Here is a 23,436-nt window from a genome sequence, read left to right as displayed (position 1 = left end):
TTGGTTTTTTCTAGAATTTTAAGTTCTCCTGTATTAAGGCTCTAAATCATAAATTTTATTTTCATTCCATGTGGTTACCATTCTGGTCATGCTTGTTTCATGTGACTATGTGTAGAAGCCTGTCCAAATTCAGAGTTGTGTTTCTCTTACAGAACACTAATAGGTCTGTCAACCACAGATACAAGCACTTTGACTGGTTGTATGAGCGGCTCCTGGTTAAATTTGGATTAGCCATTCCAATCCCTTCTCTTCCAGACAAGCAAGTAACAGGTAATTATTCCGAGTTCTGAATTCACAGAATGGGAAATAAGGAAATATTTTTTTATAAGGTTCAGTTATTTCTTACTGTTTGTTTTTCTCATTATTTTTAAAGATTGGGTCACAGAAACCCCAGTCTTTCACCACTCAAAACTTATGATGAGTTGTTATGACTGATTGATAATGACTGATCAGTACTAGGAGAATCACTTCAAAGCTCAGGTTCAATTATCTAGTTCAGTGATTTAAAAAAAGGTAATTAAAAGCAAAACAAATCCTCTATTTACTACATGAGATAATAATTACTATTAGCTAGAAAAGATACTTATATTCCATATTTGCTGACTGGCTGGGCAAATGTTTTTGCATGGGGTTTTCTTGAGGGTTGAGGAAGGGTATTCATTGTGTTTGGTTTCATTTGGGTTTTTCTCTTTTGCATTTGATTGTATATATGTTATGTTGTAAGAGCTTTGACACAAAGTTCCCAGAGGAAAGGGAGCATCCCCTGACAAAGCGGGGTTCTATTGCTTCCAGGTGAAATGTTGCAGCTGTTTCTCCTCTTCCTTGATTTCACACTTGATTTAGAAAGCATCTTTCATTCCTGTAGCATTCTGCTCTGGTTTGATGTCAGATCAGCTTGACCAGCTGTCTGAAGCTTGTGGAATTCTTTCATTCTGACTTGAAGAAAAGTGGGATCAGGCCCTTTAAATGCACATAAGTTTAGTCATTGCAACAGAATATGACAATGCCTATGCATTTTTAGTAGTCTCTGGTTTCCTTTCTACAAGTGTGTGCTAGAATGCACATGAAGAAAAGAATGGACACCTGTATAGGAGGAAAATGCATTACTTTAGCCCATTTCCACTTGCATGTTTTCTGGTAAGATTATACAGCATTTGAGATAAACAGCCAAAACCAAACATACAAGCATGGGCATGTTGCCAGCCACATGGCTGTGGGCATCACTCAAAATGCAGCAGCTCTGCTGTGTTTGAAGAAAGCTCAGCATTGATGAAGTTGCTGGGATAAATGCCGAGGAAACTGAAAAGTGAGGAAGTGACTTCTTCCCCTTAGCCTCGTGTTTAGAATTGACCAGCATTTTTATTTAAATGTGTGTATGTGTCCTAAAAGGAAACCAGAAGACATGATGGAGTCTCTAGATTTCATTGTAACTGTATCTTAAAAAACCCGAGAGTCTGGCATCACATCTTGGCGAAATCCATTGCCTGTGAATTTCTGTCTTCTGGAATCTGTGGGAGAGGATACATTGCCCCATGGAAAAGAAAAGATAAAAAGCATGTCTCTTTTTCTGAAACATGAAGAAACTGGAAAAAGAGTGCTTATCTTTCACTGTGCTTAGGAGGCTTCTTTCTGAAGACTGTCTACAAAAGGATTTCTGTCAATTGGTCTTGAAAGAATAAGACTCTAGACTGACTTTATCAGGATCCTGGTTTTGATGATATAGTTGTGATTATATGCTTAATGGCCTGTAACTTCCAACTTCCAACTGCTACTGTCCTGTTGTTCTGCATTCATTGCAGGAATGCTGTGGAGATTTCTGTAGAGATTAAAAATGAAACAAAGGATTACTGAAGGGTACAGAATGTCTCTTCTGTAGTGTTTGATATTTTTTTTTTTTTTTTGCTAATTTCCAGGGCAAATATCCATACACAAAGTTCATTTTTCATTAGTTCTTTTATTTACCTGCTAGTCTTGTTAGTTTTCATATTTGCAAAAAAAAACAAAAACCAAAACTGGAACACAAAAATCTCGACTTTGTGGATCTGCTGCCATAGTAACTATGCAGTAGATTTATATAGAAACAGTACATGTGTTCATGGCTCGTCATCTGTGCTGCTATGGAAATCAGAAGAGTTGGGTGCTGCAGGAATCTCTCTTTCCTTTCAAATCCTGTTCACTGTATGCTTTAGAAGTCTGATGTCATGTATTTTTTAAAATTAGAAAGGATTCCATCAAGAAGATGGTTTCTACTAAAATTAAAAGGTTCTTATGGATACACAGTGATGATGCATTACTGGTTTAAGAAAAAATGGTTACTTATTTAGTTTGTATTAAAAATATCTTAATTACCAAAAAAATCAGTTACATTCTTACATGTATGTGTATATTCTAACCAGTTTATGCATATGATTTATTGGGGCTTTTTTTTCCTGAGTTTACCTGTATAGAAGTATGTTTAAAGGAGGCACTGCTTTTAAAATCTGTGATTTTTATTTGAGTGATTTCAAATATTTTTGAGTAATCCAATTTCAAATATTTTTTGAGCAGTTTAATTTCAGTGCTTTGTTAGCTTGTACATGGCAACTTGGATTGTAGTTCCTTTTTCTTCAATGTTTTTGAACCTCATATTGACCAAGACTTTACTCAGCTGTACCAGAACAATACCTGCATCCCAAGCCTGTGCCTGGCTTTTCTCTTGGGTCATCTGAATACCGAATTTTTCCATCCAAAAGTTTATAAGTTTTTTTCAAAAAAATGTATTTGAATTGTGGGTGGGTATTAGGTGCTTTTATTATTTTCTGGCTATCTAAAAAAGAAGGAGAACTCTTGATCAGTAATCAAAATACTGTAATTTAAGGTTCTTTTGATTGGTTAGCATAATGGGCCATTTATTTACAAGTTGGACACAGTGATCTCTGTGAGCCCATTCCAACTCAGGATTCTGTGATTCTTGTAAATTCTGAGTCATTAAATATTAATAACTCACCAGATGAATTACAGGTTGTTTCAATTTAAATTAAAAAGAAGAAATTTGAAGGTGCTAGCCTGTAAATGTAACAGTTATTGTTCAATGTGTAACAGGGCGCTTTGAAGAAGAATTTATCAAAATGCGCATGGAGAGGCTGCAAGCTTGGATGACAAGAATGTGTCGCCATCCTGTTGTCTCAGAAAGTGAAGTTTTCCAGCAATTTCTCAATTTCCGAGATGAGAAGGTAGGAAATGAAATAAAGTTCACACACAGACTGAGATTGAGGAATTGCTGTCCCCCCACAGTTCCCCTTCAAACCAAGACTTTGTCTCTGTAGCCACTCCACTGTGGGCAGTAGTGACGGGCTGGAGACAAGGCGGAAAATTGCTCCTGGGAAGTGCTATACCCCATTCCCACAGAGTTGAGCTCTTCAAAGTAACTTTGTTGCCAGTCCTTCAAGGGACAGTTTGCATCCTCCAGCAGAATAGGAACATCTATAAAACTCTTTCGGCTGCTGCCCTGCTCTGTCTCTGCTGGATTTACTAATCACTGTGGTCCTCTGAGTGGTGCTGCTCTGCTAACAAAAGCTGCTTCATAGCAGATCTGGGTTGTCCCTGATCCTGTATTTTATTTAAAAATAACCCCCTGCCCCATCCCTCAAAACCACAGTTTTTCACTGAAATTAATTGAATTAGCACTATGTTGCAGCCTTACCTGATATAACCAGCCAGTTTTTATTTACACACACACTTTATTATGCTTTTTTAAAATAGATTTTAATATAGTCAGTAAATAAATAAAGTAAGTAAAGCTTCAGTAAATAATGGTTTCTTCTTGATTGAGCTCCAGCTCTGTTACTGATGAGAAAAAAACCAGAAAAACTCTGCTGCTTTCTCCTCAAAATAATCATACTTCTAAATACACATAGAATTTGCTGAAAATGTAAATTATCCAGTCTGGTCTTAAATATTTTCAAGATTCAAGTCTCTGGTGACTAAGGTCACAGCTGACCAGTTTTGAGTCAGAGGTTGAACTACAAACATCCTGAGGTACTTCTAACCAGAATTATTCTGTGATCCTGTAAGTAGAGGCTTAATAACGTAGTAAGTAGTAGTCCTGGCAAAATGCTGGTTGGATGGTTAGTGGGGAGTTTTATAATTCTGCCAGCTAGTCAGCACTTCTTAGTTTCCTATTTATAGATGTATAAATAGAACAGATGTTGCAATACATAGGGATTTTTTAAACCACTAAGAACTTGGTATGATAATTGCATAATAGTTTCATGATCTCGTTGAGCAGCTTCTGATATGAGACTTACCCTGTGTGCAGAAACAGCTGAACATCATGGTTCATACACTGTATTTCAGTAACACACAAGAAAGGTCTGTTGACCCCAGAATTTAGATAACAAAGTGCACACATGAGGAAGGAGAGAACTTTGGGAAACTGTAAAAAGCTTTGGCTCCTGTGAAGTTGTAATTTCTTAATGAAAGGTTTTAATTCAGGGGTGGTCTGTTGGTTAACAGTTCTCATAAACATTTCATTCACTCCTTAAGCGCACACCCTTAAAGCGTTAAAGAAGTGTGAGTTGAGTGATGGTCAAGCTTTGTGTCTCTCTTTTCTTTTCTTTTTTTTTTCTTTTTAAGGAGTGGAAAACTGGAAAGCGGAAGGCAGAAAAAGATGAAACTGTAGGAGTCATGATCTTTTCTACAATGGAACCAGAAGCTCCTGACTTGGACATGGTAGAAATGTAAGGTGATTTCTTTTTGTGTAGGCATTTTTCATCTGGATATGCAACAGATGCTGAGATAATCCAAAACTGTGATACTAGGTGTGCACATATATTCATTGATTTGAAGAGGTATTCATCAAGGCAGAGCTGAAAAATTGTTTAAATAATGAAATTTCCGTATCAACCCGTTCAATACTTTGTGGAACTCTTGAGTGATGTAATTTTGACTTCAGTGGCTGAATAGTAATACTAAAACAATTTATGTAAAAGTAGTTGATGGGATAGAGTACTGTCAGATCCTATAGACTTATGTTTTATATTGCTGTGGAAGTGTGTTTTGATCTTTAATCTTTCAACAGTTCCAAACATGCTAAACTTACCAAGTATCTTAGGATAATTGTAGATGGACCAATAAGCAGAACAACGTTTCTGTAAAATAGTTGTATGTAATGTACACATAGTATGATTAGAATATCTCTAATCCATGGAAAACTATTAAAAATGAAAATTGACTTAACTTACCAAATTACATTTGGGAAGTGCAAATGGATATATTTCTTTTATATATGTGTATATTACATATACATGCACTTTTTAGTGTATATTCTGTAGGTGATAAACCTTCGGGTTTCACAGAGTTAAAGACTGGATTTACTATGCAGCCTTTATTTCACTCCTTTAGGCTAAATAATGTTTCTTAGAAGATGTAGTATCTAAGACATGCTTTTCCTGCTGTTGTGGAACACAGAAGCCTGCATAATGTTTTGAGTGTATGTGTGTGTGTGTGTCTGGATAAAATGGCTAGAAGTGTTTTTAGCAGCAAAGCATTAGTGTATCTACACCCAATACAGGCTTTATGCAAGTGATGCAGTGCATACTGAGTGGATATAATAGCTGTGTGGTAACAGTTCTGTACCAGCAGGAAAATATGCACATTTTTAGGTCACTTACACTCCAACCATGGGGATTCCAACCTTCTTCACTTAAGTGATGTGGTTTCTGTATATTCCAGTGGCATAAAAGCTGAAGGGGTGAATGAGAGGAAGGATTTTTGTACCCAGGGTGCAGGAGACAGAATGTACTACACTCACACACCCCTGGCAGAGAGTGCCCAGCATGTGGTCTGCTAAACAGTTTGTGCCCGAGCAGGGAGGGCACACCAGCCCAAGGAGAATGCTCACCAGGGGTATGGGTTCCTGGGCTGGGGCTGGCAGCCTGGGGTAGTGCTGGGGACCTATTTTCAAGCAGTTGCAGGGGTGGCTGTAACATCTCAGATGTCCATGTGTTGTAGTGCGTGGGAATGCTGTTATAAGTGTGTGTGAGTCTTGAAAGCCATTAGTCCACTTACAAAGTGGACAAACCCACTTGTTCAATTACCCTTGGGTTCTTCAGTGTGAAGATGTTCTTTACTGAACAATTTTGCTAATATTTTGAGAGTCCTGCACTGGTTCGTGAGCATTTTTGGTGATCTTGATACCATAAAGTATGAAGTTCAGAAAATTAAAGGATGCTTTGCTCCTGACCTAAGGGGAGTAAAACAAGAGCCTCTTAGAAAGGCCAGGTGCTAGTTTTTTGCAAATAACTGTCATGTATCATGTATCATGTGTATCATGTCCAGCTGAGGAAGGAAGTGCTGGTGGGGAAGTGGGAACTTTTAGGTTGTTGGGCCACAGCTGGAGCTGCTGCCCTGGCTCTGGGGAGTCATTCAATGTCCCCTTGCTGTGACAGCTGTCTCATGCAGGCTTTGGCTGAGAGCATTTGTAAGATCTGATGCAGTTTAAATAAATCTTGTTGGATAATTATGAAGTACATATTTAGTTTCCTTTTGTAGAGTTCACAAATCACTGTATGGAGTGCTGTGTTAATGGAAAACTCTGATAGCTGCATGAAAACATGCTTAAAGAGGAGTACAGAGGGACATACTAATTCAGAATTCTCTTTGGAGCATCACAGATTTTTTTGGTTTTGCCCCCTATAATGCAACTCAGCACAATGGTCTTTACAATATAATATGAAAGTATGCATATATATTTCCCTAGGAGAGTTGCTGTATTACTTTTTGTTCACCTGTGTTTGACTTCTATCAAAATATCTGACAAGGTTATTTTCTTTTTATTTTTTCATTGTTGTATGAATTTCACTGCTACTGTTACACTATAATAGAAGTGCTAGTCCAGTGGCACGTGTCTATGAGTCTAACAGAGGAGAAAAAATGGAACAAATAATGTCTGTACCTAAAGAGAATTCTGAATATAGTGAAATGGCAGAAATTTTAAGAAATTGATTTATATCTTTCATATTTTTTAAGACTTAGTTGACATTACTAAACATTTCAGTATTGTGTTTAAAGTTAGCATTATGCATCTATTAAACTGCTTTTTGTTTTTGCTTTTTCAAAATGCCACAGAGAACAGAAATGTGATGCAGTGGGTAGGTTCACCAAAGCAATGGATGATGGAGTTAAGGAGCTGCTGACAGTGGGACAAGAGCACTGGAAGAGGTGTACAGGGCGTAAGTGTCCTTCTGAACTCAGCAGTCATTTCTGTGGTGCTTTTCTCTCTCTTCTTTTTTTTAATGTGTATAATTCAAGGCACATCTTTAAAGAAACTCCAAAATTATCATGGGAATTATAAGGCATTCTGTCTGTTTTCAGTCTTAAGTGTATAAACTGTGGAAATTTTATGTTAGTATGTTTGATGTGGGGCTTTTTGTTGGGTTGTTTGGGGCTTTTTCTTTATTTCAGTAATATCTGTTCCCTGCCCATAGGTTTAAAAATACTTAAATAATTCTAGTAATGCAGATAAAGCCCTTGTTGGACCTGTACTCATATATTGGTCATTTATTTAAATTGTAGTGACATGGCCAAAAGAGACCGTTTATTTGATGAAATCATATTTTCAAATAATTGCATCTTATTAACCCCTTATTTAGGATCCTTGCATGCTAGGAGGAGTGATTTAAAGATGAAATGAGATTAAGAGAAAAAGAAAAGAAAAACCAACTTGATTCTAACTTAATCTTTAGCCCAATTCTTTTTTTTTCCTATCTTGTCTCTTCCTTCCCACAGATGTTTAGGGTTGCAGAACTTCACACCAAGTCCCTATGACTCTGCCTGGGCTCTAATTTCCTAGTCCACAGCAGTGTTCAGTGTTTGTGGCCACCACAAGGCAGCTATTGAAAGGAAGCAGGTACTACAGCTGAGGATCATAATAAGAAACACTTCAGGGCAGGCTGTAGTGTCTGGCAACCAAAGACCTATCACACAAATATCCTTGAATCTCCTTAATTTTTTTTATTCTCCTTTAAACTCCCACAAAAAAAAAAAAAACAACCCAAAATATTGTCCCCAGAGCTTGAAGTATATCTCCTGAGTTATGTTTTTGCTTCTTACTTCAGCTGAATATTTGGGGCTGACCAGAGAGAATAGCAAGTGTAGAAGCTCCATCTCTTGTGGAAGTGATTACATTAGACTTTAGTATCTATAGGATGTTAACTTTAAATTATTTACATTTCCCAACTTTGAATAAAAGAGTTTCCTTCTACACACCACTGACCCTCCTGCTGGTCAAAAATAGACTAACACATGACAGAGCTCTAACATGATACAGATCTTGCTTCACTAGCAAATTATACTGAGGGGAAAGTGGAGAACAGGGGAAGGAATAATGTTCCTCAGATGAGACTAGAAAAACAGCATGGCTTTACAGTTACAGAAGCAGTGATCAGACCAAGGGCTGGCTGTGACTTGTGCTTACAGTAGAAATTCAGTATTTTTTTAACTGCTAAAGTCTTCCTAAAGTTACAACACTAGTGCTTTAGATACGGAATTATTCCTCTAATACTTGTAACTATTAATTAGTAAGCATAGATGCAGCAATATAGTTTTGATTGTATCAAAAATTTCAACTTTTAATTTTCCAGACATTCATACTGAATACAAAAAAAGACACTGGTAAATTGGAACATGCAAAATTTCAGTAGTCTCTTAAGTTTTAAGTTCCCTGTCAGCTCTAGACTTGACTCTTAATTGGAAGTATGTTTGGCACTTCCTGAGCAATAGCTATATGCCTTCCATTCAGTGAGATTTAAAATAACTGACAGTGGAAACTTCTTAAATACATGTGAAAAGAAACCAAAGAATCTTCACTGAAGTTTCTACTGGAGATTCAGTATCAGTGTAATGGCTGATAACAGAACTCTGGTACTCTAAACAGTACTCCTTATGTAAGAAATGCCTGTTATCATCAACAGTCTGACTTCTGGAGAAGCACTTGATCAAAGATAATCAATAAAATTAGGCAGTTGGGGTGGGGGGTTCATTTGGGGGTTTTGTGGTGTTTTTTTTATACCACACAAAGGGGTTCTTCTGTAAAAATCAGATTCTGTGGGATGCTAGAGCAGCTAAAAACTTTCTATTTACCTGGGCAGTGTACCCTCTGAATACAAATATTTGATAACAAAACCCATATCTACTTGGGGTTCTTTTTCCGCTAGCATAGACAGCATATAAAAAATTGCATTTGCTTTTCAGATTGCTTTTTAGGCCTCTAGAGTGGTGCTGTTCAAAGTGTTAATAATGAATGCACTCATAAATCACAGCTGATAGATTTAATTGTGATGGAGCAATTTATGCATGTATGTTCAATAAATATATTATAAAAAACAGTTTTATTATTCAGATACTTGCATAATTTTTATACTTAGGTAATCTTGGTTTCTATTGCCTTTAAATATAAAATTCATGATTTGAGGAGAGTTTAGGTATTATGAGTCTATATAATAATCTTCTCTCTTAAAATATTAACTATTCTCCATATTACACTGCAACACTTCCCCCTCTTCCTTCCCCCATGAGGAGGACGGGGAAAAAAATCTCACTGTATGCATAGGAGGACTGAGCTAGAAATGCAATGAGATTTCATTTTTTTTTATATAACATTCACATACTGTTTCCCCAACTGTTTATACCTTTCAAGAATCCAGATTGTAATTGCTTTATCCAGTTTTGGAACATGTGTAGCAGGGGAGGGGGTAAAGAATATGATTATAAATGTGTCACTAGAGAAAATGTAAAACCTAGTTGTTTTTGACATCTACTTCATCAAGTTCTGGAAATGCTGCAGATTTAGTCTCACCCTTGTTGGTTTTTTGCTTTTGTTTCCCCTTTTTTCCTCATCATTTTCCCACTTTCAGCACTACCCAAGGAATACCAGAAGATAGGAAAAGCTTTGCAGAGCCTGGCACTGGTCTTCAGCACTAGTGGATACCAAGGTACTTCTATAGCTTCATTTGTACTTTGCCTAAAAAGAGGTATTTTAATTATATCATGCTACATGCTTTTTTCTGATCATCTTAATTCTTTCCTCTTTGAGGTTTAGATGTCAAACATGGTTCAAACATGGAAAAAATACTAAACCCTTTCTTCTGTGAATGTTATGGGGTTTTTATGTTCTAGTCTGCAATCTTCTCTCACTGTATAATCTTGTGGTGGGTTAGTGGTGGTGGAAGAGTTTAGTTTGATCTCTTAATATAGAATGCGGTCACTGACCTGCCTGTCCAAACATGCTGTAGCGTTTTTGTGATATCAAAGAGAAAGGAGAGGAAATTCAGCCTTGAAAATAGATGTCACAGAACTATTGGGTGACTTCATGATACAGCAACTCTACACGTTGATGGAAAACTTACTACAATGTTTTGTAATCCATTATGTGGGTTCTAGGGTTGGCTACTGTAGCCTTTTCTTGTCCTTCACCTTTGCTTCTCCTTCAAGAGCCTGTCATGTTAGGTATGAAAGCTGTGGGAGGTAGAAGGAGGGCATCAATTGCTCAAAGTTTTCCTAAAATGTAGTCTTTAGACCAAATTTAAAATGCAGCTTTGGTAAGATCTGTTGATGTTTTCCAGACAACTGGGAAATGTTTCCTCATGTACAGAGGGTGCCTGTTGAGTCAGTTTTCCCTGGGATTCTCCTTTCAAAGGTGTTTGAGGTTTTGCTATTTTTCTTTCTAGACTTGATAGCAAAACTACTGTGTTCTAAAACCTTAAATGTTACAGCATAAAAGCTTCCTGAAATGTTTCCATCTTAGAAATTTTAGTTGACCAGTACTTGCTCTGACTAGTCATCTGTCTCTTGCTTTATAATCGTAAAACATTTTGCCCTATAAATGATGTACTAAATGCAACCTTCTGAAACTCTGTTGCTGGAAGTATTGGAATTAGGCATTTTCCCCATAGTTTCTTCTCATCTATGTCCTGTACTTCAACAGGATGACTGCTTGGTTAGAACTGAGCATGGCATATTGTCTAAAAAGTCACTTTTGGATGTGAGAATGAAGTAGGGGATTTGCATGGTTATGTGTTCTTAGCATGGGTTAGAAAACTGTAAATCCTGCCTGGATAAAATCTGTAGCAAGAATTCTTGAGAAGACACTGAAAATTGCTTGGGCTCTAGCATATTCTTTTGCCAGGATAAAGGAAAAACAGTATGTCATAAAGCTAGGATACAAAAATGCAGATCAGCCTTAGAAAAGAAAGCTTTGATTTGATTTCCAGCATCTTTGAATGGTATGAAAAAATAGATCCCATGAAAGTTTGGGAACAAGGTAAGCATGTCTGTCTTTGTTCTTTGCCCAGTCATAGCTGGTTGCACCTGTATCTTGTTGAGAAAAGTGCCCTTCCTACAGATGCCTTTGCCTTGATTCCATATATCTTGCTCTTTTCAATAACTTGTACCCTTATTATTTCCAAATTGATAATATATGGGATTCTTTGTTTTTTAATTTGACTTCCCAAGAAGAGAGAGCAAGTATGATGCAGATGTGGCTTTAAATGGCTTCATCACTGCTTCTCTCACTCTATCCTGCCTGCTGCTCATGTATGGATTCACTTGATCATTCCACCAAGTATAGGTCTATAAATTAAGCAGAATCTCTGCAAGAGGTGTAAGCACCTGTATTTAAACTGATGGGGAACGGCTTTCTGGATCTCAGTATTTAAAAGAGGACACATTGCTTCCAACAAAGAAGTAGTCGACAGGCTGAGTATGATGTATGATTTTTTGGACTATCAGTAAGGAGGAATGGCTCATTCAGCCATGCTTAAGGACACTCAGTTCAGTTTCTGTTGGGAGCTGAATCTCTTAATCCTTTTTTTTGTTTGTTTTGGTTGGGTTGGTTTTTTGGATTTTTTGTAATACGAGTGTTCTAAAAGTTTAAGCATGTAGGCCACTGAAGATTGCAATGACTGATTTGATGACATAAACATTTCTAGCTACTGGTAGCTGACTTCTGACATACTGAATTTCCTGCTAATTTGCACAGTTGGGATGGGATGTATCTATTGTCCATTCCACTTTCATCAGTGATGCCTGCTGTTTGCAGCACCTTATGTGTGGTGGTGTCCACTGTCTTCTCTTCTAATTTCTAGCCTAAAATATTTAAGATTCCACCAGGCAAGATCCACTTGTTAATCTGACTCTAGCTCTTTTCCTCATGCTAAAGAATAAGCCTTATCTATTTGTTTCCAGCCCCAGTGTGTGTTAGGGATCTGTCCCCAGTATTTGTAGAGGCAAGGGTACCTTTACAACTATTAAGGACACACTGAGAGGTTCTGATTTAACTTGCCTATGGGCTTATGTACTGTCCATTTGGTTCCAAGAATACACACTTTGCAAGCATGATGCTGATCCAAAAATGCGTATTGGACAGTACCAGAATATGCCTGGAAGTGTCCTGCAGCCTGGCAATGTGTTGCCTATGTTACCATATCATAGGATACTCTAAGGTTAACACAGCCTTAAATAACTTGGCTTCTCTTTTGTGGCACCAAATCTGGAGGAGTCTTTTTCCTATATTAAGGAAATGTGAATCACTGGTATGCCATTCAACCATAGTAAGATCTCCTAATCCTACATCACCCCTCAGGAATTCTGTTAGGCAGTTACATATAAGTTTCACTATCCTGTCAGCTAGCAGCAGGCAAATCCTGCTTTACAAGCTGGTTGCGTGCTGAATGTATCTGTTTGAGGTGTACTTATCAAGAAAAACTTTGCTACAAGTATTTGATGCTAGTATGTCAAACTTTGTGATTTTTCCTACTGAATTATATTAGAATGTACTTTGAAAGAAAAGAAAACAAAAATACTTCTTGACAAAAAAAAAAAATTGCATTTCTCCCAGTCAAGACTTGGAGTATTAGTTCCCCCAATATGTCTGGTGTATTCCTTCTGAAATGATTATCACTGGTATTTACCAAGCAGTTGAACTGCTCAGAGATGCTCTATTAAACATCTCCAAAAGGCTCTTCATAGTTTTATGTCTTTCTTCATCTCTTTGTGATAATATGCAGCCTGTAAATCAATGAAAATATCTGTTTCTCCTTGTGGTAGGGTTGAAATATCTGTGGAATATTACTGGCCATTTTAACTGTTTTATTTATAGCTACCTTCAGTCAATGCTTTTAGGCCCCCTCTGTTTCTTCAGGGGATATACATGCTGAACACTAAGATAATTTTGTTATAAATGCTAGCAACATTTGGGGCTTTCTGCTATTCTGTTGATTAAAGAAGCCCTGACATTCTGATGTATCCTTTCACTGGGACCAAACTCAGCTTTCACAGACTGAGTTAAGAAGGTAATTCCCAGCTTTGCATTGGTTCAGATGCTGAGAATAAAAGATGATTGGTGTTGGGAGGGTCTGTCTAGATCCTTTGAAGCTCTAGTCTAGAAAGGTTTCTTGAGTGAGCTTGGCACAGAAGGGGAGGATTTTGTTGTTGAACTTAAATATACATACTCTTCCTCTTTTTTTTTTTTTTTTTTTTTTTTTGTTCAGATAGGGAAAATTACCATTTTTTATGACATTATAAGATAAACAGCAACATCTAGACCAGCCTGGCTTCTGACTCTGAAGCCCCACACCATGTTTTTATCCCAAAATCTAGGAGTCAGTTGCCTAAGCAGCAGTTACTTCAAGGTTACTTCTGAGCAGACAAATGAATGCTGAAATACTGAAAATAATTTAGCCTCAAGCCTGAAATAATAAAATTTATCACCTTCCAATTTTTTTATTGTTTTACAAAAAGGTGAAGATATTCTATGAATTGTGTACCTCTTGAGTCTCACAATAGGAATTAATGTTGGTTATATTTTCATTTTATCCTAACAGGTCCAAATAGGAGGGAAAAAAAATTATTTCTTTAACAGTGTTTGTGTTATTTGACTTATTAGTTCTTAGGATCAGTCACTTTGCCTCACAGCTTTTTGAGTTTATGAAACCAGTCTAAGGGAAAGTAGGAATCGATTGATAGAACTGAAGCAACATTCAGTCATTACCTTGTTTCCGTTAGGACATGCTGAAATGAAGGAATCCTATGTAATAAATCTCTAATGTAGATTAGACCATATGTTGTAGTAGAATCAGATGCTTCAATGTTCAGGTTAATGATTAATGAAATCTATGGTATTTTTCAATTAAGTCACTGATGAACATCTATAGAACAAAATCAAAAAGTTCACAAAAGACTAACCACTGCCTAATATCAAGACATGTCTGAAAGCAGAAGAAAAATAATTTTTTTCTTAAACTAAAGTTTGATATCTCCAAACTATACCTTTGCCTTCTACTCTCTATCTCAATTTGCTTTCTGTACTGTTGACTACGTGCTTTGGACAAGCTAACATGCATGGATGGGAAGGTGAAGTGGCATGAAACATACAAGAATGTAAGGCTTGTTTCCACCTTTGTCCCAAGTAGCCTGTCCTGTTAGTAATACAGTGTTATGAGTGCTTGTGGTGTTGTCTAGCTTAGGATTTATGGTGATGTCTGTATTGTTAAGCATAGATTGTAGGGCCCTTTGATCTGTTTCATACGAGGATGAAAGCCAGAAACTCACTCTGAAAAACAGTGATTTTTACAGAGCTTGAAAATATTATCTAAGAGTTCCCTAAATGATCCAAAGTCTTGTTGTCAAGGAAAAAACTTACTTGAGCCTCCTTTTGCTTCTCTGACCTTTGAATATTTATGTTCCGGGACTGTCAGAGAGCTCAGGACTAGTAGCACATCGGTTTTGTCATTTTATCTTTTGTAACCCTCCTCATCCTTCCTTTACATCCTGGCACACTTCCTGTTGCCCCATGTGGAGGAATACCTGTGTATTTAAATGCAAAAAATTATTAAATGTGCAAGTAAGTAGTGCTAGTACTGTGATAGAACATTAATTTTCTACAATACCTTCCAGTTTGCCTCCTTTATTTTTTTTTAAGTTTTTTACTTCTGCTGATCATAGAAGGATGGCTAGGTATTTATTATTGTAAATAGGCTATTTTATATATTTGCCTTGAATCAAGGCAAGTTTCTTGTTGCAATTGGCTTACTGTAATTTGAACACTGATGTTTACTTCTAGGAGAATCTGATCTCAACGGAGCAATAACAGAAGCAGGGAAAACTTATGAAGAAATTGCCAGTCTTGTAGCAGATCAGGTAGGAGTATTATGAATTCAATGGCATAGTGTGTACAAGCATATCACCTCTTTGGATTACTCCTGACTTCTCTTTTTCTGTCTTTGATTAAAACATAGCTGCTAGTTCTATAGACCAATTAAATTAAATTGCTATTAACACTTTTAAATGCATTTTCATCTTTTTTTCTACTCTGTGTCAGCTCAGGGGGAATGTGGTTCTGGTTTCTAAAATACTAAAATGATTGTTTGCTCTTTAAATGTGCTCATTTTCTGATGTCTGTGAACTGTCTTCATTACTGATACAAAAGTAATTGATATTTTATCAAGGACAGAGTTTCTGCCTTCCCTCTGCATTCCCCAAATGTCTATGGGATCCAGATTTTGCTGTTGCTCCGTATGGGGGCATACCTGTGTCCTGAACCTGTTCCATTGCCTTGACATGAGGTTGCCTGCTTCAGTAAAAATGTGGCTTAAATAAACCTTGATTGGTATTTAAGACATACATTGATTATTTAGCATGTTACACTTAAAGTCTCTAAAATGCAGATCCTCTTTATCTCAAGGTTGAGTCTGAAAGTTCTTAAAACATCTTTCCACATTGACAACTAAGGAGATGCACCTATGCATGTGCATATTTGTATATGTGATGAGAGACTGTACTGGAAACTCTTCTTGGGTGAAAACTTAAGGCAAAACCCCTCACTTCATGAGTTAGTGTTAAATGAAACAAAGAACAGAGGTGTCTGCACAATGATTTGCAGTGCCTTGCTCTGAAAATCTTATATTTTTTAAAAAACCCTTTTCATATATGTAAAACTTGCATAAACAATATTTTGGTTTGGGTTTTTTCAGTTGTTTCCTTCCCTTTTTTCTCCTTTGCCCTTTCTTGGCATCATAGTTTCTTTTCTGTGATTTTGCCACAGATACTTTTACTAATGCTTATGCTTTGTTTATTAGCCAAAGAAAGATCTTCACTTTTTGATGGAAACAAATCATGAATATAAGGGATTTCTTGGTTGCTTCCCTGACATCATAGCAGCTCATAAGGTATGTGAAGAGCCTTTCTTTTCACGGACTGGGCAATGGGGATAGCAGCAAAAGTGGTGGTATGGTACCCTGCATTTGTGCAGCAGCCTGGTCCCTGCTGCTGAAACACTGGAAGTTTCTGTGAAACTGGTTTGTTGATTTTTTAAATAAGAAGTACTTAGAGGGAAGGAAAGCTATAATTTCTCTCAAGAATATCATGACTTTTTGCTATAGTAGAGCAGTAGAAAGTTCACGATTTTTTTCAGATTATCTTCATGTCCCAGTGGGGTCAATAGCAGTAGTGTAAATTTGTAATATTTGAGGCTTATATGGTAGTTGATAATAAAACCGTACGAGTACTGTAGGAAAACTCGTGTACACTTGCATGACTGGCTTGCTGATATGTGATAAATAATCATGCACTGCCTAGAAGTTTCTTTAATATCAAAAACCAGAGACCAGAGCTAAGCTCTAACATTTCGGGGATGAAGAAAAAACAAACAGACAAAATACCAGCAACAAAACCCACCCACTTTGTTCTCTGTAATACAAAAGCCACAGTGTATAATTTTGAATATTATGCCTTTTTTTTGGTCATAAAGTTTTCTTTATGGTCATGTGTCTGCTGCAATGTATTTCAGGAAACTAAATATTCTGAAGTATTAAAACAAGAGCACTAATATGCAAGGTTAGGGTTTTTTGATCACTTGAAGTGTTAAATGTATAGAATAGATACATACTTCAGAGAGCAACAAAGATAAAAGCATATCAGATTTGTGTATTCTTTCTTCAGGACACTTACAGTCCCTCATCCCACAGAGTTATTGGGGGAAAATACCATAAAAAGAAAAGAAGAGAAAAAAAGAGAAGAAATGTTTTTAAAACTTGAAACATAAGCCTCCTGCCAAGAGACATGTAAATAGATTCTCTTGCATGTTGTTTCGCACAAATACATTGTGTAGGGGAGGCATATCTTTTTATGCTTGTTATTTATGTGACTCAAGGATTTTCTTGAATCAATGGCTATACATTGCAATGAGTTGTAGTCTCTTGAGAAGCAGTTTTATGTTGCCTCATCTTGTAAAATGTGCAAATAAGGTTCTACAGGCTTTTGGATGTCAGTTATGTTGGTCACATGTAATTTGAAACTTGGTCCATTTGTGCTTTTTCGTATATATCCTTGTGTGTTACTGCCTGTACCAAACTCAATTTGCTGATGACTCTGATCATGCCTGTGTTTGAAGTCACTTTTTGCAAGGACTCTTGGAAGCAATAAAGTGAAATAAAAAACTTTGGATAAAAATGTGAGAAGGCAGAATCAATCATTTTGTGTACATATGTGTACTGAATGCAAACTCAAAATGTAGCTAGTGGCATTCTAGACTACTATGAAGATCCCTAAGCTGACTATTTTAACATTTCTGCATTTGGTTTCTACAGGGAGCAATAGAAAGAGTGAAGGAAAGTGACAAGTTAGTTGCAACCAGTAAAATAACGCCACAAGACAAACAGAACATGGTGAAACGTGTGAGCACCATGGCTTATGCACTACAAGGTAAACCAAATTTTGAGCTAAATGGCAGTGTTGTAGACCTCTGAAGGACTTCTGTTAAGCAGCATGCTTTGAAAGAAAATATTTTGCTACCAGGAATAAAATCTGGGCATGGGTTGTTTGTGGGGGCTTTTTTGTGACCTGCTTAGATTTTTCTAAATTGCAGTTATTTTGCCTTCCCCCCCCCCCTTTTTTTTTTTTTAATCTCACATTGCTATTGTAAAAAACACATATTTTGAAAGTGCAATTTAAAAACCCCAAAACAACTACCCCAGACTGATTCCTTGATTTGGAAGTGATAATGTCTCAAATTAAAAGCATAGACCCTGGTGCAAGAAGCCGGTCATCATGAGCAGAAGTGTTTTTCTGACTTTTAGTTTAGTCAGACATAATCCATATCCCAGCTGAGATTCATGTTCTTTGGATAAGATCTTTATTTCCTGGATGTTTTTTGAATGAATTTTTTCCTCTTTAGGTTGGAGGTGTTGTAAGTATAAGGTGCAGCACAGTGCACTAGAAAAAAATGGGGAAGTGAGGAGTCAGGGCTGAATCCTGCAGGATATCAAGCCATTAAGTGCATCCTGTTACTGACTTCAATGAGATTACTCATTGCTGAGGGGGTTGCATCATTTTTAGATGATTTAAAGCCAAGAGTACTCTATATTATGCGATGAAGTCAGAGCAGCACACAAAATTGATTTTAAAAACAACCAAGAAAACTCCCCACCCCCTTCTTCTTATTCACAGTGACGCAAGAAGATTGTGTTTTATGTGTGGTAATTGTGGAAGAGACCTCTAGGATGACTTTTACAATGTAGAATAGTTCTTTTCCCTCCACTGATATCCCAAAATATGTTTAACTTCTTTCAGCCATAAGCTGTGATCTGAGATGTAGAAATTGGTGTAAGGTATTACAGCTTCAGTAATGCTGTTTCTCAGGTATCTGTTGAAACAGCCTAAGTCAAGAATGGATCAGACACTACTGGTTGTATCTTTTCTTGTTGTTTTTTTGAACTAAGTACTTACACCTGTGGCTTACAACTTGATATCCATACTCTTGGAAATCTGAATGTCCTAGCCAAAATTTTGTTGGAAACACTTCAGGAAGGAACAGTTACCTCAGCAGAAGAAAATCCTGCTTGTATCTTTTATCGAATCTTTGTGCACCTGAGTATTGTAATACAAGAACCTGGCTTTGTCCAGGAAGGTCCAGGTTGGTGTGTAATCGACCCCTACCTATCTGACAAACAGTTCCACAATAACTTGAGAGCTGCAGGCAGAACAGGTTGTGAAAGCATGAGAGCAGTCACTGTACTGGCAGGGCTGGACACTGAGCTTGCTGCAGAGTAACTAACTAGAACTGAGTGAAACTGTTCCTAATTATAAATGCTTCTGTTGAATAATTTGTCTCCCGGGTCTGATTGCAGCTGAGATGAATCACTTCCACAGTAACCGGATCTATGACTACAACAGCGTCATTCGTCTCTATCTGGAGCAGCAGGCACAGTTCTATGAAACAGTAAGGGACAGGGCTTCAGCACTGTTTGCTTGGCATGTACTGTGCTGCTACTTTTATAGGAAATACAGGGTTTAATCTATGCTCCCACAGAGCAGATGTTTGAAGAATTGTTAAAAAAATTGTAAGAGGAATTGTAAAAAAGCCTGAAAACTGGAATAATAAGTTAAGACAATAATTTCCTATAGATATTGTCCTATGTACATGATTGTTACAGCAAACCTAGTAGAACTAAAAAACACTGTTCAGAAACCATGCTGTTGATAGCTTGACTTCCCCCCACCACCCCCTGCAATGCTGGTACTAGGGTTACCAAGAGTTTTAGCTCTCTGATGTGCAGTAAGCAAGACCTGCTGCACTGAACAGAATAATAAAGCGTTTCAACAAAACTTTCCTGCCATAGGATGGGAGTGAGATGGGAAGCTTTTGTGATTTAAAGCCTGATGTATACAAGTGTGGGGCAGGAGGGACAGGAATATTTCAGGTGACATTAAATATGTTAAATGTAAGCACTCTCCCTACCTCTGTAGATCTCATTTAACAGTGTTTTCATGCATGTATTCCTTGTGATTTTTTTTAAATAAACCAAGGACAAGTTTTCTAACATGATATCCTGGTAAAACACTTGAGTTTGAATGTGCTGGAACCTGAGTTCTACCACTAAAAGGAGTCTTATAAGTAACTGGTGCCCCTTCACAGCCGTAAAAGTTGCCAGTGGAGTTTCAGAGGTATCTTTAGTGGGTGATAACTGTAGGTCCCCTACCAGGTCACTTTGCTTACTTTCCTTGACACATCTGGTGGGGTTAGCTTAGGTTTCCCCTTGCCTTCTTTCAGCCTCTTGTCCAGTCTATTTCAATCCTTCTGGTTGCAGCGTCACCAGTTTTCTTGTACCAATCCTCACTCCCCCAGAACATGCTCATGTGTGGGGTCATGGCTACCATGAGAACTATAGGGAGTGCACAGCAGCTCTGTTCTGATGTTTCAGCCTTGCTTCAGCAGAGAGGTGGGTTTCCTGGAAAATCTGCAGAAATTTGTTCCTGCAGCTCTCTGGTGCAGTGCAGTGCTTGATAAACAGACAGAATAACAGCCCTGGATACAATGCTTTCTCCAGTACAGCTGGAGCAGTGAAAGTACCAAATTAACAAGGCAGAAGATGTATATATGAGAATTCTTTATAATGGAATGTTTTGAGAGTCCTGCATACAGAAAACCTGCAGTAATGCCTGCAGTTTTTCATCACATGAGGGAACACCTAATTTCTTAGCCTGCAGTCATATTTCTGCATAGTGTAAAGTGACTACATATTAAATGTCTCCTGTTTCTTTGTTTCAGATTGCACAGAAGCTGAGGCAGGCACTCAGCCGCTTTCCTGTGATGTAGAAAATAAGGAGTATTCAACAATAAAGAAGAACTCCAAAGTGCTTTTCTGATATGGGGGCAATGCTAATAAAAACTTGTTAGCCATTGAAAAAAAAATCCAAAAACCCCAAACCAACAAGAATCAGTTGTAAAAAAAAAAGTATTTAAAATTTTACTTTATCAGCCTAAATCATACAATAAGGCTTTCCTCTCTTGAAAGGTCTCCCATTTGTATCATTATTTAAATAAAAACAGCTAGGTAATGCTGTCAGTTATAGGGATCTAAATTATCAAACTGATATGTTGCCATGGACTTCATGAAAACCTGTCTATCAAATGTTCTTCCAAAAACTCTGGATCAACACCGGAGTGATGCATTTGTAGCTTTTTTTTAAAGTGGGAAAGCAGACAAACTTAAGAAAATTACTTAATACTCATTATATTCAGCTGAGCCCTCCAGCAATTCAGTAACCAGGAGGAATTATATTCATGTATGTTTCTGGCACATGTTTGTGATAATCTCCTGAATGAATGCTTTGTTCTTAAGTTTTGCTTTCCATATGCAGCCATGGCATCCTGCTCCCAGTATGACTTCTGGTAAACATAAATCATTCTTCCCTCTCTTCTTTTTCCTTCTAACTAAATCTTGTGGCGCACCACCTCAGAGCTTATGTCAGGCTCACTTTTTCACTATGCACTGTGTAAGAAGACAAAGTACAAACAAGGAACGAGCCATTCAGGAATGTGTGAAAAACAGTTTTCCATGCCAGCACTTTGACACCCGTAATGTTATGCCATAAGGCACTGGTGTTTCTCAGTGCTATATAGGGCCAGCTTCCCCTCTGACGGTTTGTACTGTTTCAGCAGAGGGGACACCGCCACATCTAACCCCAGCTAGTAGACATCCCCAAATTCCAAGTAAGCTCAGGTCTTTGTGTAGTAGTATGGTGTGCTATTGGTTCAGGTTAACTTTTGGTTGCCTTCTAATGCAAACTCAAAGGTGACAAAAGTACTGAATAACATCATTAGTTATGATACAAACTCTGTTCTTTGATCATCATCTTTTATCAAGTGACTCAGTGTCCTCTTCCATACTACTGAAATACCATTTGAGGCCTTGGCTTTTCACAGAATCAAACCAAAAAAACCACCACCAACTGTGTTCACAATGGGCACCAAGTACAGTAACTCATTTCTTGCCATAGGCAAGCAGGAAAGCCAAAATGCAGTTTTTTGCTAAAATGTGCCTAGAAAATAAATATTTTAGTTTAAAAATAAACAACTAAAAAAGGCATTTTACCAGTAAGCCATTCTTAAGTGACGGGTACAGTCTGCCAGTTCAATAGTTGCCTTACTCTGTTTTGCATTGGTGTTACTTTTCTCTGCTAGAAGGAAAATCTGGGTCTGCCTGTATAACCTGAAACCAAACCAAATCAAACAAGACTAAACCTAAGTCTAGATGCTTCTCAATGTCACGAGTTTTGTTCACCTTTTATAAACCTTGTCTTTTTCTCCTCCCAATTTCAGTTGTTTGCTTCCAAAATTCCATAGCGCAGTGTTGTTTGATACAGCCATTTAAATATGTACAAATTGTAAAGAATGTGTATAAATGTTTTACACCAAATGTAAGATCTGCTTGCATGTAGAAGCAGCTTATATAATAAATTGTTACAATGTGTACAGTAAATTCTGAAATCACTTTTTCAAGCCAGCATTTTTTTAGCATTTGTATATTCACTTTTTGGTAATGAAATATCTTTGTAACAGACTCTTGATTTGGGAGGGGGAAGGGGGTTCTTTTTACCAATCCTTAAATAGCTCCATATGCACTAAAGTTGAAAGCTCTTTATCTTGAATAGATTGTTTTGGAATCTTAAGTGTAAGCTCTGCATTCCCAGTGCAGGGAAGCTATGACAATAGCAACTGTGTCAGATACAACATTTTGGCAAGAAAAAAAGAAAAAAAGAGAAAAACTGTTTAAAGATTTCTAGTAAAATGAAGTTAAACTGATAATAAATATTTATGTGTATCCACCAGACTATTTTATCTTTTTCTTTGAAATCATCATGTTGGTTTTTAACAGGGTGAGTGAAATATGAGGCAGATCCTCCCTGTAGCTATTCACCAGCTTGCACACAGGCCAGCTGAGGAATGAGGAAGCATCCATGTGTCTTCCATAAAGCAGGCATCCCAACTGGATGGTGTAATAGTGCTAGTGACTGCAAACCAGCGAAGCCTATGCATATGTTGTAGGCTCTCTTTATTCAGGTCAGTCCAGCTCGTGGTTGATGGAACCCTCCTGACTGCAAATAAGTAGTAGAGCACAGTGCTACTGTGTATTCCTGGCTTTGTGTCAGCATGGTGTTGACCCAGAATAGGAATCCGATTGTGTTTGCTATATGTTTTTTAAATTAGACATGAACAGTGGCATAGTTTAATTGCATGAGTTGGGGGCAACAGAAAATGTGCACACTAAAGAATTAGTCATAAAACAGAAATAGCAAGTTAGTGCAAGACTTGATCAGTACTCTCCTGTGTTTTGTTTTTCATAGCTGAATAATTAGTGTCTGCAGCATCAACAAGCCTTACTACTGTTTCCTGGCTTATGGTTTCCTTCCAGGGAGAGCCAAACACTGGCATTAGCCCAGTGACTTCATAAAAAACATCAACTGCCCAAGCTGTTGGGTTTAACTTTATACTGGAATTGCTTATTCCGCTACTGCAACTACATCCATTTATAAAAAATAAAAATGTAACTGTATAGAGAGGAAGGCTACCTGCATTTCTTGTTTGCAGTTAATCCAACATGGGATTAGACTGCAGCAGCA

At 37.4% G+C, this 23,436-nt stretch overlaps 1 protein-coding gene across 2 annotated transcripts in view; it reads left to right on the top strand.

Moving 5' to 3' along the window:
• Positions 1 to 22,646, top strand: part of SNX9 (sorting nexin 9) — a 61,821-nt gene extending 39,175 nt beyond the window's left edge. For both annotated transcript variants that reach the window (XM_088053393.1, XM_005518425.3), the window contains exons 9-18: positions 153 to 270; positions 3,082 to 3,212; positions 4,615 to 4,718; positions 7,108 to 7,211; positions 9,894 to 9,971; positions 15,098 to 15,174; positions 16,113 to 16,202; positions 17,622 to 17,736; positions 19,161 to 19,252; positions 20,582 to 22,646. In XM_088053393.1, the coding sequence (XP_087909519.1) occupies positions 153 to 270; positions 3,082 to 3,212; positions 4,615 to 4,718; positions 7,108 to 7,211; positions 9,894 to 9,971; positions 15,098 to 15,174; positions 16,113 to 16,202; positions 17,622 to 17,736; positions 19,161 to 19,252; positions 20,582 to 20,629 (957 nt within the window). In that variant the 3' untranslated portion in view covers positions 20,630 to 22,646. The remainder of the gene's footprint in view (positions 1 to 152; positions 271 to 3,081; positions 3,213 to 4,614; positions 4,719 to 7,107; positions 7,212 to 9,893; positions 9,972 to 15,097; positions 15,175 to 16,112; positions 16,203 to 17,621; positions 17,737 to 19,160; positions 19,253 to 20,581) is intronic.
• The last annotated feature ends 790 nt before the right edge of the window (positions 22,647 to 23,436 follow it).

The sequence above is a fragment of the Pseudopodoces humilis genome, chromosome 3 (genome assembly GCF_049639895.1).
Source record: "Pseudopodoces humilis isolate 2021_Gansu_Grassland_sample_001 chromosome 3, ASM4963989v1, whole genome shotgun sequence".
NCBI classification, from domain to species: domain Eukaryota; kingdom Metazoa; phylum Chordata; class Aves; order Passeriformes; family Paridae; genus Pseudopodoces; species Pseudopodoces humilis.
The sequence above is the reverse complement of the archived record's forward strand: the minus strand, read 5'-3'. Positions and strand labels throughout refer to the sequence as shown.